Raw genomic sequence first — 19,092 nt, 5'->3', positions numbered from 1 at the left:
TCAATTGTTCACAAAAGCCTGCAGTGGAGATCATGCCATGTGCAAAAAGATCATCTAACCTTTGCGCACAAGACAGTGGCCGCACTTAGGCAGGAGAGCTAATAAAATTTCAATCTTTAGATTGTTCAGTTTAAATGTAAATACTTAAATGGGAACTTGCTCGAGGAACTTTGATGGCTTTAAAAACTCCTTTCTAGCCTCAGGCTGTAAAGCAAGAGCTGAAGCTTTATATTGCTCTTTGATATTTGCAGTCACCATACGCTCAAAAGTGCATATTTGAAATCAAGCCTTCAGTTGCTGTTGAAGCCTGTGACCTGCCTGTATCACTGGTAGGGTAAAAATGTTAATCATTTTATTATCTTCCACCCTCTGAGATTCTTGGCATTTTTGATGATGTATGATTGATTCAAGAAGCACAAATGGTGCAGCCTAACTCTTTTGAGTACCCATAGCACATTCGAAGCCAAAATGACAGCACCTGACCAAATCTATTTACTCAAGTAAGAAAAACTGCTTTAGAAGAATGATCAACATCTTATATTTTTTGTCTAAAAGGTACTTCTGTGTGGGAGACCTTCAAAAGCTGACAAGTGAACAGTGGTGCAAAAGGATTGTATTTATCTGGATTTCTCGGCAGGCTCTTAAACAGTTCTGTCTATAAAATCTAATATTCTTAATGCTGAGAGTAAATGGCAAAGAAAATTATTCACCAGGTATAGATTGTCTGGACATCTGCGTTCCAAGTAAATAAAAGACAACTGTATGGGAAATGCAGAAAATGTGTCTCATTAAGGAATATCACCATGAATGAAGTATGGTGCGCTGGAAACAAAATCATTCATTTGTGCCATAGTGGATTAAATGTTCATGATTACTGCTGAAATAACTAAGTGCTCAGATGTCATGGTGGTAAAGGCAGAATAAGGATTGAGGAAAGGAGGAAAATTCCATATTGACACACACGAGATCTGAGACATTAGGCATGGAGCCAGAGCTATTCCTTCTAATAAGGGACAAGTGGTCACTCTGGTATTTAAAGACTATTGTTAGCACATCTTACATAGTTTTACTGATCCCTGATACACTATATCCGTCAGAAGTGGTTTAAAAGCTTCATACAAGAAGCTATTTGTGGAGCACAACAACAGGAAGTTTTATTGGTCCTACAAAACCCAGAAACAATGCTTCACATTCTTGAGGGCCATCTACTGGAACCTTGCCCGGTAACTATTTACATATACATATACATGCATCTATATCATAGAGCACTCTTGAGACTTTGAGTGGAAGGAGAAAAAAAAGGAGAGTTGAGGAGTTGGCAAGTGACATGATGTGAGAAGGGGAGTAGCTGAAAATGGGAGCTGAAGTTTAGGCAGTGACAGTACCGCCTTGGGCCTTGAGAGTGAAGACAAGATGGTTGAACATATGTAAAAAGAAGAGGTGCCGGTGGAGGAATTTGCTTTTAAAAATTGCAGAGTGCATTTTGATTGGTCCTGCACATAAATATAAAGGTAAAAGAGAGGATGCAAGGAGATTTCACCTTGGGTGCCTTGGGACTAGCTGCACCGAGTCTAGAGAGTACAGGCACAGCCCCTGGGTAGCTGTGGTTGTGATACTGGCTTTCCCAAAAGAGAAGTGACTGAATTAGGTTGGTATGCCCTTTACACCAACAAGTAGAACTCGTGGCTTGTGTCAGACGGGGTCTGGTGCATCTTCTAATATGACAGAGTAATATGTGCTCTCCATGTGCCCCTGACCAGAATTCAGCCCATGGGATGCTACTTCAGTATGGTCGTTTCATGCTCTCCCTCAGAACAGGTTTTAAACCCGGAATCAATGTTAAGGGATGTCCCAGCTATCTCCCATTATCATGGCTGCCTGTCCCACATTCTGCTATTCTCTTTATCCACTGTAATCTATTAAAGGGGAATTGTTGCTTCGTTTAGGCTGCAGAATTTGTTTCTCTTTTATGTTGGAGCAAATTCTAATCTTGGTTACAGGTAGAAGTAACTCCACTGAGGCCAGTGGCTCAATACCTGCCCAGGTTAGGGAGTTGGCAGCTAATTCCAAATCTAACAAATTGCTTATGGCTGTAGAATTTCTTGAAAGAAATTTGCAGTGCTAAATACATCCACCCCTTTTGTGTTAATAGGCATTTAGGAATGTTTCTTTGCCTATTCCCCCTCCCCCCCCCAGCAGTTGTAATGTTCAGACAGATTTTTATAAATTGCCTTCGAACTGAAAGACTTGTTTTCCTGTTTATTTTAAACTGGCATTCATACATACAGGAAAAATACACACAGTATCCTGCCATGTTTCTGTTGGCAAGTATTAAGTTATCCTTGTCAGAACATGCCAACAGGATTTCTCTTAGCAAGCTAGCAGAAAGAAAACAAGCGGTGCTCAGACTAAACAGACCCCATGCTTGGGTGTAATGCCGGATTCTTGTTAAACACTGTTCCCCTAAATGATGCTCAGCAGATTCTGCGTTCATTTGGTTTATAGTTGTTCTGTGGGAATGTGGAGTACTGATTACAGATTCAAGTCTTTGGAGTTACTCCAGATATACACTATTGTAACTGAGATCAGAATTTGGCCCTCAGAGATTAATAGCCAGGTTCTTTAATTTTTGTTGTCCCCAGTGGATGCAAAGCCCATGTAGCCCTCCTGCACCACCCCTCTGCCATTGAAGCTTCTGATATAAGCTACAGGAGGGCACTAGTAGGTATGTCTAAATAAATAAATAAAATAAAAAATGAATGTGTCAGGGAGTCTCTGGGCTTGGGCCAACTAACTCGTGCTTGTTCTTTGGGACTAAAAATATCAGAGTAGACATTCCTGCTTGCGCTGGAGCCCAGAATCCAAGACCCTCTTCCCTCACCGGGTTTCAGAGCCTGGGCTCCCAGTCCAGGGGCAGCAAGTTATATGGGCCCATGGTGCCAGGAATATTCAGGGCCCAGGGGCCCAGCTCCACCAATGTGTAGGGCGGTGTCTCGCCCCTGGCCACCGCCACCACCACTGGCAGTGCAGCGGGGCTAAGGCGGCTTCCTTTCTGCCCTTGCTCTGTGCCACTCCCGGAAGCGGCCTGCGCATCCCTGCAACTCCGGGGCGTAGGACGTGTGTGTCTCCGCGCGCTGCCCCTGTCCTGAGCGCCAACTCTGTAGCTGCAGGGGCTGGGAGAAGGGGGATCAGGAGAGAGGAAGGGGATTGCAAGCCGAGCCCCAGGGCTGTGTGAGGATGGGCCCAGGCTGGGACCTGCTCACGGGAAGAAGCCAGGCACCTTTTCTTCTCCTCTCCCCATGTGTTCGCTTCACCCCGGCCCCCCTGCCTAGGAGCCGCTGCCAGAGGGGTGTGCGGGTCGCTTTTGGGGGCCACCCAAAGTAAGAGCCGCACCCCTCACCTTCTCCTGCACACCTGCCCCAGCTCAGAGCCTGCACCCAAACTCCCTCCCAGAGCCCGCCCCCCACACCCTCTCCTGCACCCTAACCCCTTGTCCCAGCCCAGAGCCCACATCCCTCCCGCATCCAAACTCCCTCCCAGAGCCTGCACCCCTCCTGCACCCAAACTCCCTCCCAGAGCCTTAGGCAAGTGTGTGTGGGAGCAGGGGGGAGGGGTCTTGGATCTGTTCTGGGCACCACCAAAAATTATACAAACCTGCCGCCCTACTGGTCCAGCCCAAATGTATACCTGGCTCTTCTTTAGTCCTGTAGTTGACCTGGGCTCTGAGACTTGCTGCTGCAGGTCTTTTTTTTTTTCAGTGTGGATGTACCCAGTGTGTTCTGACAATCACCAGCTAACAGACAACCCCTGAGGCTCTGTAACCAGCTTCATGTCATTTAGAGCAGCCCCAGTGCTGCTCTAATCTATGCCAAGACTGGACTCTCACTCAGGGATCCACAAAAGGCTCTTTGTGGTTCTTTTCTCAGCAGATATGGTATGCCTCTGAGAATGTAGGCTAGGACAGAGGCAACACGTGGGGGGGCTGCACAGGGTCACATGCCCCTCCCCCCTCAGAACCCTACTGCATACTACCAGAACCTTTAAATTGTGCCCCTCTCCCCACTATCAATAGTCTCTGCCAGGACAGGATGGTAAGAGGCACTGCACTCCAGTGATGGAAATTAGAGCAGCCTTAGGGCCAGACTGACCATCAGCATTGATTGTGGGCAGAGTCAGGAAGCTGCTGAAAAGTCAGGTCGGCTACCCCCTCAGGTAAGCTCAGCAGAGCTCCGTCACACCTAAGTATCTGCTTGTGGATTTTAAAGCCTGTGAGATGTATTTGAAAACTGAAAAATCCCTGGTTAGTGTGGCAGAGGTTATATAACGGCTTCAGGAATCAACCGTCATATATGGCATTTTGCAAATTTCAAACTGAGATTCCTTTCAAAAGTGACTTTTTTGTTAATGACCCAAGTTTTGCTGTAAGCTTTTAACTTGATGGGAGTGAGAGCCAGCTTTTGAGGTTCTGTAGCATTCCCAAAGCAGGTGAGTGCTCTTACTTGGAGTAGGCAAGAAAATTGAAAGGAAAATTTTAGCTTTCTTGTTTAAGATACATTTCTATCCCTTTTCTTTCTGAAGGAAAATATAATTGATGTGAACCAATCACTTGACCCAAGAGCTTGTCACTCCTTTACCCTAAAGATAACAGGTTATTCACAGTGATTGGCTTTTGGATTCTGGAAAAAACATAACCATACGTCCCTTGGCTTTGGGGACGACCTCATGTATAGGTGGCAGTACCACCCAGGCTATTGCTAATGACACTAGAGCCACCGTAACCTGCTACTGGTCAGCTAACTCTCTGAGTCAGTTCTTCTGCTGAACAGCTAGCATGCCCTCTGGCCACGGGGTGGTTCCGGGAAGCTGTATAGCATGAGAACCACTGGTCTAAGCAAATGATTGAGAGCAAGAGACTAATCCCAGTTTTGGGTCACATAAACCAAACTTTTCAAACTTGGGTGCCTAATGTTAGGCATCTAATTCCAAAGATGTGGATTTAGATGCTTCGCTTTAATCATCCTGTTTGAAAATGCTGATCTTAAGCACTCCGTGCCTCAGTTTCCAAATGGAGGAGAGTAGCAGACCAATCATCTTTCCTGCCAGGAGACAACAACAGCTAGCAGGAGTCTGCAGAGGAAGGAGGATTGTGTGAAGACAGAGGATTATAGAGTGTTTTATGAGGCCTTCTGTGACTCAGATAAGCACCAAACTTCTTTCACTAGTTCATAGGTTTGTTACAATAACACAGGACGTGGGTTCATATGGGGAGGGTACTGTTTATTGATAATTAAGATGCACATTAAAAATAACCTAAAATTTACCAGGCTGCATGCACTGTCCCCAGATCCCCAGCATGGAGAATGGCCCTGGAAAAAAATGTGAACAGTCATGGGGAGGGAGGGGTATGCAGTGTAGTTGTGTGTTGGTCCCAGAATATTAGAGAGACAAGGTGGGTGAGGTAACATCTGTTCTTGGACCAACTTCTGTTCATGAGAGACACAAGCCACACACAGAGTAGGAATGATTATTCTAGGTTCTAGCCCAGTTTTTCAAAAGTGCACACACATGTAGCTTGTAATTAGGATTCATATGTGCATAACTTTGCTCATGTGCATTGGGTGTTTCACACAGACATGTTGTCATGCATATATTCAAAAACTTGGCCTCACATAGTTCCCATTGATAGTTCTCTGTGATAGTTACCTGAGAAGAGAATTTGATCCTGCAGGCGAAAAATGTGAACACCCCTCTTTAGAAGGTGATTGCTCAGAGCCCAAAGCACAGTCAGGTGTCAGTGCCTGTCATTCAAAAATAAGGCTCACTCAGTAAAGCTCATCCAAGCTTTTGGAAGCACTTTCCCAAGCACTCTGGTAAAGAGACTGGAGTGGCTTTATAGATTGGTAGGCAGCAGAACAGAACACCTCAGTTTAAGTGAGGACAGAGCAGATGCCTTTTTAATTTAGTCTCGTTCGTGTAAAAATACAGAGCCAAATTCTGACTCCTTTCACGTCAGCGGGATATCTCACAAATGAAGGTGCTATCCAACATGAGTAAGTTACAAGAATCTGGCGCATATAATTTTTGCTTTCAGAAACCTTTTAAAAACATGCATGAATCCTTTCTCTTCAACCATCCTGTTCATGCTGTGAGGTTACTTAATATAGTTTTGAATATCAGATTTAAAGACATGACAAGGGGTAGATTCAAAGAAAAATCCTTGTGCATATCAGGTTTCTTGCATTAGCTTTTCATTCCAATAAATAGAAGATCTTATTTTATGTCTCTTTTGCTTTCTGAAGATTTTTTTCTGCTTTAATCCCTCATATGTATAATACATTAAAGTCATTAATAATGAAGTAGGCTTTTAGCATCTACCCTGGAAGGTAAAACCCTTAATCACAGTAACATCATTAGTGCATTCAAGCACTTAATTTTGATGCTTGACAGCGTTTTAAAGCACATAGCCATTGATAAGAACAAATAAGTGTTGTTATGTTTAATTGAGGGGGAAGCATGAAAAACCCTAAACTTCAAGTAATTAAATTTAAATATGTCATTTGAATTTAGCTGAGGTAATGTATAAAGTGTGGGTATATTTTTCAATCAGTGAAAGACCTCTTGAGTAAGCATGATACATTTAAATTCAAATCCTGGAGAGTGGAAAGTAAACCCCACTGCGGTTAAGAAGGTAACTTGACTAAAACACTGAGCATTGTGTGCATTTGACATCCAAGTGCTCAGGTTTCAAGTACTTTCATAAAGGGCTGTTTTCACTCATGGCTGCTTACAGGCCAGAGACCTCTCATTGCAACTGTTTATTTCCTGTTGTCCCCCTCTCGATACTAATATGAACCGGTAATGAAACACTGTCACGCTGCCTCTGCCCTCCTTTCAATTGCCCTAAAACTGTTATAATTCAGGGCTTGTTGGCCCTAGGAAATGGCTTTATGGCACTTGGGTGAAATTTTTGTAGTGCATCTGCTCTCTCTCTGTTTGTAGGCCACAAGCACAGAACTGCAGTAATAAAACTACTAGTAGGTGTTTAATGGCAGGTTATTGAGGAAGTAGATAAAAGAAAACTGCTGCATTCACATCAGTAGGGGGGTGAAGTTTTTAAGGGAGATGAACTACTGAGCTTTGAACTGAAGAAAGTTATACTTAGCTATTATATCAAAGGGAATCTCCTTTTATTTCACACCAAAGTATCTCCAGTCAGTCTTCACTGTGAAATATACTGGTTTGGTAGAATTTCTACACAGTATGTAACATTCTAGTATGTATGTGTCTGCCTACAGACATGTATATTGGGTGTGGGGAGTTGTAACTTGGTATTATTATGGCAACAATTACTTTACAAAGAGTGTTAACTTTGTTTCACTTTTATACTACTTGATGTATTTCTCTCTATTGAGCACCTCCAATAATACAGATTTCACGAGGCATACTTTTTTAGAAATTAAGGTCCACAATAGCTGTGCTGCTTGGATGTCTTGGGAAGAGTAACATTTCCAGTTACGTAGTTTGGGATCAACCAATTGCTTGTCCCAGATATTGAATTAAAAAATAAAAGACACTTTTTTTTCATTAGAGAGACTAGGTGGGTGAGGTAATATAGTTTATTGAAACAACTTCTGTTGGTGAGAGAGAGAAGCTTTCGAGCTTACATAGAGCTATTCTTCAGGTCTGGGAAATGTACCCAGAGTGTCAAGGCTAAATACAAGGTGGAATAGATTGTTTAGCATAAATAGTTCACACATATTTCAAGGGATCATTCAAGGTGAAGTAGCCCATTAACATCTCTCCAGTAATGGGGGGGTTGGAGGGGCGGAGGAAGAGAAGTGCGGGAAAGGGGTTGGTTATAGATTCACTGTCTCTGTTCAGTCCATGATTTTTAGTGTCTAGCAAAGTTATGAATTTCATCTCCCAGGCTCGTCTTTTCAAGGTGTTGTGCAGGTTTCCTTTGAGGATGCGGACTGAGAGGTCAGATATAGAGTCATCACTTTGTCCCCGGGTGATATAGTGTTTTTGGCTTTTATAATTTTTCTGCGTGAGTTCATTTGACGGTGCACGTATTGGTTTCACCTACATAGTTGTTATTGGGGCATTTAGTGTGCTGGATGCAGTGCACCACATATTGTCATAGGCATGTGCAGGACCCATGGATCTTGAAAGGTGTGTTGTGGGGGTTGTTGATTATCAGGTTTTACATCTTTTGTTCTGGCAGAGTCTGACGCTGCTTTGAATTGGTGTGTCCTAGTCTGTGGGGAGCTTGTTTCTGATAGTAAGCTTGGAGAGATATGGGGGGGGGGGGGATGAAGGCTAGAAGAGGGGGTTCAGGAAAGATTTCATTCAGGATGGCTCCCCGTCTTGTATGGGTTGTAACTGTGTGAGGATACCCCGCATGGGTATTTCATTAACAGACAAGAGAGTAGTTCCAGCAAAGATGTTTAAATGAGTTCAGGTCCTCAATTTTCCAGTACACTAGACCGGTTATCTGAAAACTTAAATTTGAATAATGGAGGTTATGTCTCCAATACGTATCATTTATATGAATCCTCAATTATCTGAATGAAATCCATGTATGCCATTCCATTTGAATAAATGGGGTTCTGCTATACAGCATTAGCAAAGTAAATCAGAGGGAAAAGTAGCATGACATTGTGCCGGGTTGGATCACAGAAACCCCCTTGGGAGCTGCCACCCAATGTGCAAAGACTACCCCTGCTTCTGTTTTCCCTGCCAGCTCAGGACTCCAGCACCCTGTCTTGCTGAGCCAGACACTCCCGTCTGCTCCAACACAGACCCAGGGTCTGAATCACTTGTCCCAAAGCTGCAAGTTTACCTAAAAACAGCTCACAGTAGTGTGCTTGTCTTTAGCACTCAGATGCCCAACTCCCAATGGGGTCTAAACCCAGATAAATCCGTTTTACCCTGTATAAAGCTTATGCAGGGCAAACTCATAAATTGTTCGCCCTCTATAACACTGATAGAGAGATATGCACAGTTGTTTGCTCCCCCAGGTATTAATACATACTGAGTAAATTACTAAATAAAAAGTGATTTTATTAAATACAGATAGTAGGATTTAAGTGGTTCCAAGTAGTAACAGACAGAACAAAGTAAGTCACCAAGCAAAATAAAATGAAATGCGCAAATCTATGCCTAATCAAACTGAATACAGATAATCTCACCCTCAGAAATGCTTCAGTAAGTTTTTTTTCAGACTGGACACCCTCCAGGCCTGGGCACAATTCTTTCCCCTAGTACAGCTCTTGTTGCAGCTCAGGTGATAGCTAGGGGATTCTTCATGATGGCTCCTCTCCCCCTCTGTTCTCTTCCACCCCTTTATATATCTTTTGCATAAGGTGGGAACCCTTTGTCCCTCTGGGTTTCCACCCCACACACACACTGGAAAAGCACCAGGTTAAAGATGGATTCCAGTTCAGGTGACATGATCACATGTCATTGCAAGACTTCATTGCCCACTTGCACACACATATACAGGAAGACTTAACATGTAAACACAGTCAGCTGCAGACAATGGTCCTTGTTAATGGGAGTCATCAAGATTCCAAACCATCATTAATGGCCCACACTTTACATAATTACAATAGGCCCTCAGAGTTATATTTCATATTTCTAGTTTTAGATACAAGAGTGGTACATTTATACAAATAGGATGATCACACTCAGTAGATTATGAGCTTTGTAATGATACCTTACAAGAGACCTTTTGCACTAAGCATATCCCAGTTGCATTATTTTCACTTATCATCAAATCTTTATAAAACTATCCCAGTTACATTATATTCACTTATTATCATGTTTTTATAAAACCATATAGACTGCACAACGTCACAGACATTTAAAAAATAAAGGGGGGTGGGTGGAGGGAAGCAGCATTGGAATTCCATTCCACTGCACAGAGAGTTATCTCATTTGTATTATTGCTCTTTGTATCTTGTTTATAAATCAGTGGGATAAATCGCCAATATAGCATCTAAATTAAGAAAAGAGAGTGGAAGGGTTAGCCAGAATAGAGGTAAAGAAAGCAGAGCAGGGAAAGAATTGCCAAAAACTCTTTTGACTCCTTCATATCCCACCTCTGCACACACATCTGTGAAACTATATCAAATGACCCAAACTTCTCTGTTATCCTGTTTGGTCAAGTTATTCTTATTAGGCCTGGAGGCATTGTCTACATTACAACATTTTAGCCTGTTCAAATATGCTTGTGAAGAGTCTGTCTCTCTAAGATACTTCTAATGCCCCCTATCACTATAGCATCTGAGTACCTTACAAACTTTATTTATTATCATCACACAGCTGTGAGCTATCCCCATTTTACAAATGGGGAGCTGAGGCACATTCAGTTGCCCAAAGTTGCACAGGAAGTCTGTGGCGGAGCAGAGAAAGGAACCCAGGTCTTCCAAATCCTAGGCTAGTCCCAAAACCATAGGACTATCCTACATCTCCATAGGATCCTTTGTCAAAGTTTACTACAATTAGCTGACACAATGCATTCTTAGTTCCCTGGGTTCTAATCATGATTAGCTGATGTGCTTCTGAACACAATTTGTCCTGGTATGCACTAATTGTTTGGTCATTGTCAGCATTGTGTCTGACTTGGTAATGTGGATGACAAGCCCTAGGATGACCCAAACTCCAATTTTCTCAAAAAAGGCACCCTTATAGCCGTAACTCTTTATGGGCCAAAAGGTGGGCCCTGCACAAAGCCTAAGAAAATGGCTGTGTTCGGGAGAGTTGAGTGGGGTTCGGTGTGGGAAGGAACATTTCCAGCTTCCCCAAGCAGTGGGCTATAGTAGTCCCTGTGACTGTTGAAGCCACCACTTACACAGGAGTAAGGGTGATCAGCCAGTGGATCCACGCGACAACAGATCCACCAGATCCTCCCCAAAGACACCACCCTTTACTTATTCGCAGCTCTACAACACACAAGGGGGTGTGGAACCCCTGCAAGGGGTCCCCACATTCTGGCATTCCATGCAGCACCAGTACTACATGTGCTCAGGGCTTTCCACGCAGAGTGTGGAGGAGCAGGATATGCCCCCAAAGGGAGATTCTGGAGAGGCCCTGGAAAAGCAAAGCTCCACCCTCATAAAGTTGACTGTGGTGACCAACACTTGAATCTGGGCTGTTAGGTTTTCTATGCACTATAGGATTGGAAATATTTCATTTCATAGTATTAACACAATGAAGGCTGGATGAAGGGTTAAGTAGAATTAAGCTGTATCATGCTCAACATATGACCAGTAAGGAATAAGAGGGTGAAAGTAGGGTGCAACTTTTAGCTTAATTCATAGAAAATAGAGATAGAAATGAACTATTAGGGTATCTAGCCCATCCGTACCTGTTTTAGCGCCAGGTTGTTCTCTTCAGTATGTCGAAATGCATGAGAGTAAGTGAACAATTTTTGAGATATAATGTGGGCAGGTGGAAAAACATTTGCTAACCCATAGGGACTGAATGCTCTAAGTAAAGAGGAGATCAGTGTGTATTCATGTGCCATGAATAACCATTTTACTGCAGAGCTAAACCAGATTGTCTTGTATTTCTGTAGCTCACCATTGCATGGAAAGAGCTCTTTATATTCCAATATCTAGGCCTGGAGAAATGAAATAGAAGAGTGGGGCCATTAGAACAATAATGAGGGAGGGAAACCATAAAGTGAACAAATTTTCTATCTGAGATTGCTGGGGTCAGATCGGAATAAGTGACAGATTCCCTGTGAAAGAATGACATCTCTGCCTTCTGCATGGCACTGGTTAACTAAGCAGGTTTTTCTCTGGTTGGGTTATTGCTAATCTGCTGTGTGTGTGTGCGCACACAGAAAATGAACCTGATTTCCATTTTATTAGCTAAGCAGTGATGTTACTGCAGAGCAAAGGGAATAAAATGTGCCCTTGGTTTAGAAGCCACTGGGTTATCAAGCAGGAGAGTTGCATTACCAATCCCAGTCATGTCACATCTATAACTTGATGGAACACACCTGAATCCTCCCTGTTGGTTTATGTTTATAGTCTCCTCTGTCATCTAGTATCTGTCTGTGCACATGAGACACGGAGACAGACAGACAGAGAGAAAGGGTCTGGAGGCATTTCTAACAGAGATGCCAAGCTGTCAAATAATAAATCAGGAAGAGGCTCCCTGATGGCTTCACTTCAGCAAGAAGACTCCCTTTTGTGACTATGTGTGTTGTGCCTACTGGTTATTTTCACTCCCATCCGAGCTGTCTGATACGGTCAAGTAGGTTTGAAGCTTTCACGTTCAATTTTCCCTTCATTTATTGTGACTATTTTATTTCTCTGTCTTTCTCTGTAGTTTTCAGGGATACACATTACATCCTCCTTTCTCTTTTGACTACTTTCATGGATCTTCATCCCAGAGTTAAAAAAATAAAAATAAAAATCTGTACTTTTCTAGGGTTTCAGGGACAAAAGAGGAAATACATTCAATTTAGGAAGACCTCTAATCTCTGGTTATACAGAACGGCTTTGTTAGATAAGATTAAAAATTTCCTGAATGTCCCTCTTCATCCCGGGAGACCCCACCATTTGTATCAGCTATTGTCAGTAGTGGCGGGGCTTGATAACAGCTGGCTAGAGACGTGACCACACAGCAACACAACAAGAACCAGGCAGCCTGGTTCATAAATCTTCAGCAAACCCATTCCCCCAGCAGAGCTGTGAATCTGTTACTGTCATAGTCCCAGGGAAAATGCTTTGTCCTCCAACAAGTCAAAAACTGAACTTCAGCACTATCAAGGGCCCAATTGAAGTGCACATTGAGAAATATTTCATTGTCTTTTTAATTGTAGCCCTTATTATTGAACAAGGATGTAAATTTGAGTTGAATTTTGTTGGATACATGGCTAATTTTCCAAAATCATGTTTCCTTTCTGCCCTGTGAGTGGAATTGGAAGTGTATGGTACTGTAATCCAACTGTAACTAGCTATAATTTTTATATAGGGACAGTTACCATTGGAGTCTTATTCACAATACACCAGATTCTGATGTCTTCTTCATGGTGGGTAGCACCTGGCTCCCCAAGTAGTCCCATTAAAGTCAGAATCTGACCATCTGGAGTAAGCCCATTTACTTCAGTTGGACTACTCACAAACTATGGTACTTCACAGCATGAGTTAGGGTGGCAGAAACCTTGCCTATATATTTGAGATGCAAGTATCCCAGTGTTCATGGGAGAAGCTGAATTTGTACACAGTGGGCCCAGTTGTGCTCTCACTGAAGCAAAAGTCCCTCAACTTCAGAAGGACCAGGACTGATCCAAAGGTCAATATCCCATTTCTTATAATGTTAATAGCTAGTGAAATGACAGCAGTTAATATTGGAAGGTGAATAGGTGGAATTGCTATAGAGCCAGAACTAACAATTCCAAGGCCTCATGCAGCACGTTTAGTAAAGTTCAGAAATGAGCCAACATCTTCTAGTATGTTAGCCTCTTACAGGGATTTGGCTCTAGGCATGATATAACATGACAGTACTTGGACCACCATGCTGTTACTTCAGAGACTCCCGCTCTAGTATGAACTAGAATCCAAGAATGGGCTTGTTAGAGAATCTTTCTTTAAGAATAAAAGCTCACTGTGTTGTAGGTAATAGCAGCAAAAATAGCAGCCTTATGCGCAAACACAAGTCTTTTCTTCAAGAGACGTTTTAATTCCCGGCAGTGCTATAGATTCACAAAGCCCATTGAGTAGGAAAGCTACAATTAAAAATACATGATCCTCATTTAAAAATAAAATATTGCTAATATACAGTTTTTCTTTTTTCTTGTCAGCTCCGTCTCCAATTGCTTTGATCCAGGCTAAAGAAATAACAAGGCACAGCGTTGCATTGGCCTGGCTGGAACCTGACAGGCCGAATGGAGTCATCTTGGAATATGAAGTCAAATATTACGAGAAGGTATTACTAAAAATGATCAGATGAGGTTTGTTTCCATTACAGCCATTCCCAGATAGGATCTCATTATCGGGACCAAATAGGTTTGGTTTCATAATCATAATCAATTAGGGATTTCATACACTTGAACAGTTACACTGAATAATGAGAATAATATACTGCACTCTGCTCTAACAGTGTATTTGGGTTTTTCTTTTTTTCTCTCTTAGAACCAGGTTTTTACAGTGAGCATATTTATAATGAGAATCAATATAGCTGAGAAGTAGTGATACATTAACCTTACGTCAGAGATAGAAGTGTAATAATGAAGTATGTAACACAGTAATAATAATAATATCTGTTTAAGTCGATGGCTTCTGCTTAGAGTGATGGTGTGGGTTTGATGGCTTTTAATAGAAAATAAGGAAAAGAAAATTATATTCTTCAGCCTTTCCAAGTTATAGAGAGACATTATTTCTACAAAATAATTTGTCTCTCCTCAAGTACAGAACTATGAAAAGAGCTATTTCAAGGTTGCCTGAAAAATGAACAATTACCTTTTCTTTCTCTCTCTCTCTTTTTTTCTTTTTTTAAAGGTAATCGCTTATTTGTCTCCCTAATAAAGCCAGAAAAGGGCAGCTGATTTTCACTGAAACTAGATTACAACATTTTCTGACACATTTTCCAGCCTGAAATAGACTTTAAGACATGGGCTTTCTGGCAGACATTTCCCAAGGGTTTCTTGGATATGTAGCTCCTGGCTGGAAGAGGGGAAAAAGAAAGAGTGAGCAAGAATAAAATGTTATTTGTTCATCAGCAGGATCATGATTGAAGACCTGGCTACTTTCCAGAGAATTTTCCCGTTCGATTTCTGAAACAGTCATTGATACCTGAACATTAGACCTACCATCCCCATCATCCTTTCTGGCCATCCCCAAGACCCCCTTTAAAACCCAGTACTAGTAAGGGTAACAACAAAAACCTTTTTAGGGATCTTTTGAAAAGTCAATTGCTATTAATCATAGCCTCAGACAGATTTGGCAGTGAACTGGGGTCCACGGTTCACTGTGCAGGGGGACATTTTTGCGTGTCTCACCCCTGTGCTCTGTTGCTCCTAGGACCAAAATGAGCGCAGCTATCGCATTGTGAAGACAGCTGTCAGGAACACAGATATCAAAGGCCTGAACCCGTTGACTTCATACGTGTTTCATGTGCGAGCCAGGACAGCAGCGGGATATGGGGACTTCAGTGGGCCGTTTGAGTTCACGACTAACACAGGTAACAACATGTGCATCATTGGCGCAGGGCTGACAGTAGATACATTCCTTCCCCCATTTTTTTCTTTCTTTCTTTACTCTACTCAGATTATACTGAATTTGACTGAGCTGCTCATTGGGAGTTTGACTTCATTTATTTACTTGAAAGTGGCATCCATATTGTGTCATACTCCTGCATGGCACTATGATTTGTAAAAATGGCTGTTGACTGCCATTTCCACTGTTGTTTCTCTGATCCGGCCTTAGTAAATGTGACACAGTTATTTGGACGTGCTGCATACTGGATGAAAGATACTTACAAATCTTAATGAAGAAATCTGAATGTGGTATGGTAGAAGTACACACTATAAATGCTCTGAAGCTTTTTCTCTCATTGATTCATGGAGATTTATATTCTCAACTTCCTTTAATGCTAATATGAATTATTTGCATAAATTTCCAGTGTGTCTCATCTAGAGAAGGATAAACCCCAATTACTCTCCTTTTTTAATGTACTCTCCTTTTTTTATATGAATCAGTGAGGTATGTTGTGTGTATCTCCTTGATTTTGTGTTTTCTCTTACACAGTTTTGCAAAGGGAGGCATTTGTAGATTGTGCTATCTCTGGGTAGGTTCTCACTTGTTTAAGTCAAGGTAACATGTAATAGTCCACAAAAATGTGAATGGAGTGTTTGCTTCCTAAGACAGCGGAAGGAAGAGGATATGACCGAACATGTTTCTTTAATTTCCATTATGCAGGTCTGTTTAAATCACTTCAGGTCACGTCACACTGTGTTAACTTCCCTCAGGCATGGCATGAGAAAACTTAAAATAGTCAATCCACCAGGCAGAGGGAAGACATTTTAAAAACAACTTGCTCTGTTTGTGTCAGTGAGGAATGAGCATCTGGTCCATTAAAAAAAAATAAAGTAAACTGGGAAGCAATTCAGTGGGCAATAAAATAGGCATTATACCCTCTGACTGAGAATGGAGGGGCGAAGGAGAGGAAGTCCTTGTTCTCAGCAAGTTGAAGTTCCCCAAACCATTATCAAACATAATGTCTTTAACTAATTAGGGCCCTCCTGGAAAATTATGTTGAATGAATACATAATGAAGGCCTGAGACTGGCTTTGAGTAATACCCTGAACTGCTCTGCAAACCAGAACACAGCACTAAGTGTTGCTCATGACAATTTTGTACTGTAGGTGGCTTTGCCCTGGGTGTGTGACACTAACTGATGTCTTCTCTGTCTCTAGTTCCTTCCCCCATCATTGGTGATGGTACCAATCCCACAGTGCTTCTTGTCTCAGTGGCTGGCAGTGTTGTTCTTGTGGTCATTCTCATTGCTGCTTTTGTCATCAGCAGGAGGTAAGAACTTAAGCCTCTCTCTCTCCCTCTCTCTTTCATAAGGGAGCTTTTTGTCTCCTCCAAACAAAGCTGAATTCTTTGATTAGCATCATAAACAGTGCATTTGCATTACAAGCCCTCTCCCATGTAGCTTTGATCTTCTCAGCATTAGTACCACAGCAGTATGTAATGTAATGGTAATAGTTCCAGCGCTATTTGCCCTTCAAATGCAAAGCTGATTTCTGTAACTGGGATTGAGAAACAAGCCAACTGGAGAGCTGCGGATATTGTAATTTGTTGTTGAGTTTAATGAGTCTGAGTACAGGAGATCTTCTTGGGTTGGTTTGTTATATGCAGGGGAAGGAAAGCAGTACTGCAGTGAAGTAACGTGCATGGAGAACCTCAAACAGTCTTGCTTGGGTGTTTTTGGTTTTAATACCCCCGGTTGTCTGTACATGTCTGCATCAGCCATTGGGGTAGTTCTTCCATTGTGGGGAAGAAAGGCACTAAAGAGAAGCCATAGGCACTCAATACTTTGTTACAGTAACACACCAGATTGGGTCCTTTGCTTACATTGTCAGGCAGAACTATAATCTCCCATCAAGCACCCGCTTCTGCCCCCAAAACAAGGTTTACCCCTCAGAAAAATCACTACAAAATCTCATATCAGAGAGGAGAGAATACAAGTAGGGTCTGATTGCATTAGCTATAAATGGGCACAACTTCCTTTTGATTTACTCTTTCACTTAAAATCATCTTAAAAAGAGCAGTTAAATCAGTGTGATTATAATATCTGGTAAGTAGTCATGCATTGTAATGGCTTTCTGTGGGTGTTCAGCTCAAAGCATCCGTGCTGGCAAGAAAAAAGAGGAAAAGAACATATGAAAATGTAATGCAGAGAGACAGGTTTATTAAAAGCCATTGCAACAGAAAATAGCATCACCAGGGCTTGATGACTTAATCTGCTCTCTGCTTTTATTGATCACTTTATTATTTAAAGCCAGATTGATAGCAGGATACATTGGATTTCTAATTATGAGTCGCCACCTTGGAGAATTGAGCCTGTCGAGTTGTTCTGAGATGATTCCTTCCCCACCTCCCCCAATAAAAAAAAAAAGTCACTTCTCAAGGCTGATAAACACGGCTTGGTGATTGGCCCTCAATGGATCACTTTTTAGAAAATGAAATGTCAACCCCGTGCCCTAGTATTGATTCTCTTTAGTATCGGCCATAAAGCTGTCAAAGGAAAGGCTGCCTGGAGCCTGGTAGCTGACAGACTCGCTGATGCTGATGCGTACTCAGCCAATTCTTCTCCCCACTCAGGCTGTCTGTTTAGTTATCTCTGCCTAGAAGTGTTTAAATTGGACAAAACACAGATAAAGAGCAGGCTGGTAGCCAGGACCAAAGGCTGGCCTAAGTGCTGGTGGGAATGCAGATAAGTTAGTCAAGTGGCAGTGGGTTCAAAGATGCCCCACACCTCTGCCTCATTAGGTTTTAGAGAGGCTGCAGAAGAGAAAAGACATAACAAAGTAAACGAAATGCTAAGGCAGCAAAAACCATGAGGCCCCTTCATGGGATGTTCTCTGAATATCAGTGCATTTAGGATGTTTATCATAGCACTTACCTGCCTACATACATTTAGCTCCAGTAGTTGGAGCTAAATGTATGTAGGGGCACCTGAGGCCAGATCTGCACTAGAAACTTCTGCCAGTATGGCCATATTGGTAGGAGAGGTGAATTTTTGTGACATTTCTATACCAACAGAAGCCCAAGAGTGGACATTGTTATACTGGCATAAAAGGACTTTTGCCAACATAGCTTATTTTGTTCGCCAAACCGCCTGCACCAGGAAGCTTTACCAGTGTAGCTACACCAGCAAACCTTTTTTAGTGTACACTTGGCCTAAATCTCATAGTCGTGCCATCAGGTCTGCACTTAGGTATACAAACCTCCATTTTGTGCAGTTGTTCTCATCTCAGTATCCTAAAGAGGGATAGGGATATCCATTTAGGGTGCCCACGTCTGAAACTGGGACTAATATTGTCATTTAGCATTAAATCAAATCAGTGCTCAAAAAAAAACAAAATTCATCTTCATGGTAGAAACTTTCCTAAGGACTCTCCTACCTCCAGCAGCCCGAGAATATGTTGTTCTCTTCTGTCCCTGGGAGAGTTTGTTAACATTAGGATTAATCCACTTAAGTGTTAGTTTAAACTTGCGTAGATTAAGTCATGTAAATTCATACAGCAAAGGACAGATGGCAGCTTGTGCATTTCTACAAAGCTTTCCTACAAGCACGCTGCTAAATTCAGACTATTTCAAATGTAGCTTTTGGGGAACATTTGACGCAAGAAGATGAGGCTTTATTTTCAGAAGGGAGTTGAGTGCAGAAAGATGGCTTTTACGAATCCTTTTTTGATTATCTAATGAAATGATTTTTTTTTAAACAAATGTGTCATGTAAAGAGGTCTCTTGGCTAGTAGATTGGTTTACCTTCCACTCTCCAAATTTGTTGCAGACACAGCAACAAAACAAAGACAGACTCAGGTATGGAATTATGTGGCAGGCA

General features: G+C 42.1%; 1 protein-coding gene across 1 annotated transcript in view; it reads left to right on the top strand.

Moving 5' to 3' along the window:
• EPHA4 (EPH receptor A4) overlaps positions 1-19,092 on the top strand; it is a 136,677-nt gene that overhangs the window by 91,260 nt on the left and 26,325 nt on the right. The window contains exons 6-8 of the mRNA XM_034781093.1: positions 13,820-13,944; positions 15,039-15,198; positions 16,433-16,544. Of these exons, the coding sequence (XP_034636984.1) occupies positions 13,820-13,944; positions 15,039-15,198; positions 16,433-16,544 (397 nt within the window). The remainder of the gene's footprint in view (positions 1-13,819; positions 13,945-15,038; positions 15,199-16,432; positions 16,545-19,092) is intronic.

This window comes from Trachemys scripta, chromosome 9, assembly GCF_013100865.1.
Source record: "Trachemys scripta elegans isolate TJP31775 chromosome 9, CAS_Tse_1.0, whole genome shotgun sequence".
Taxonomy (NCBI): domain Eukaryota; kingdom Metazoa; phylum Chordata; order Testudines; family Emydidae; genus Trachemys; species Trachemys scripta.
Note: the sequence above shows the minus strand (reverse complement) of the source record. Positions and strands in the feature narration are given on the sequence as shown.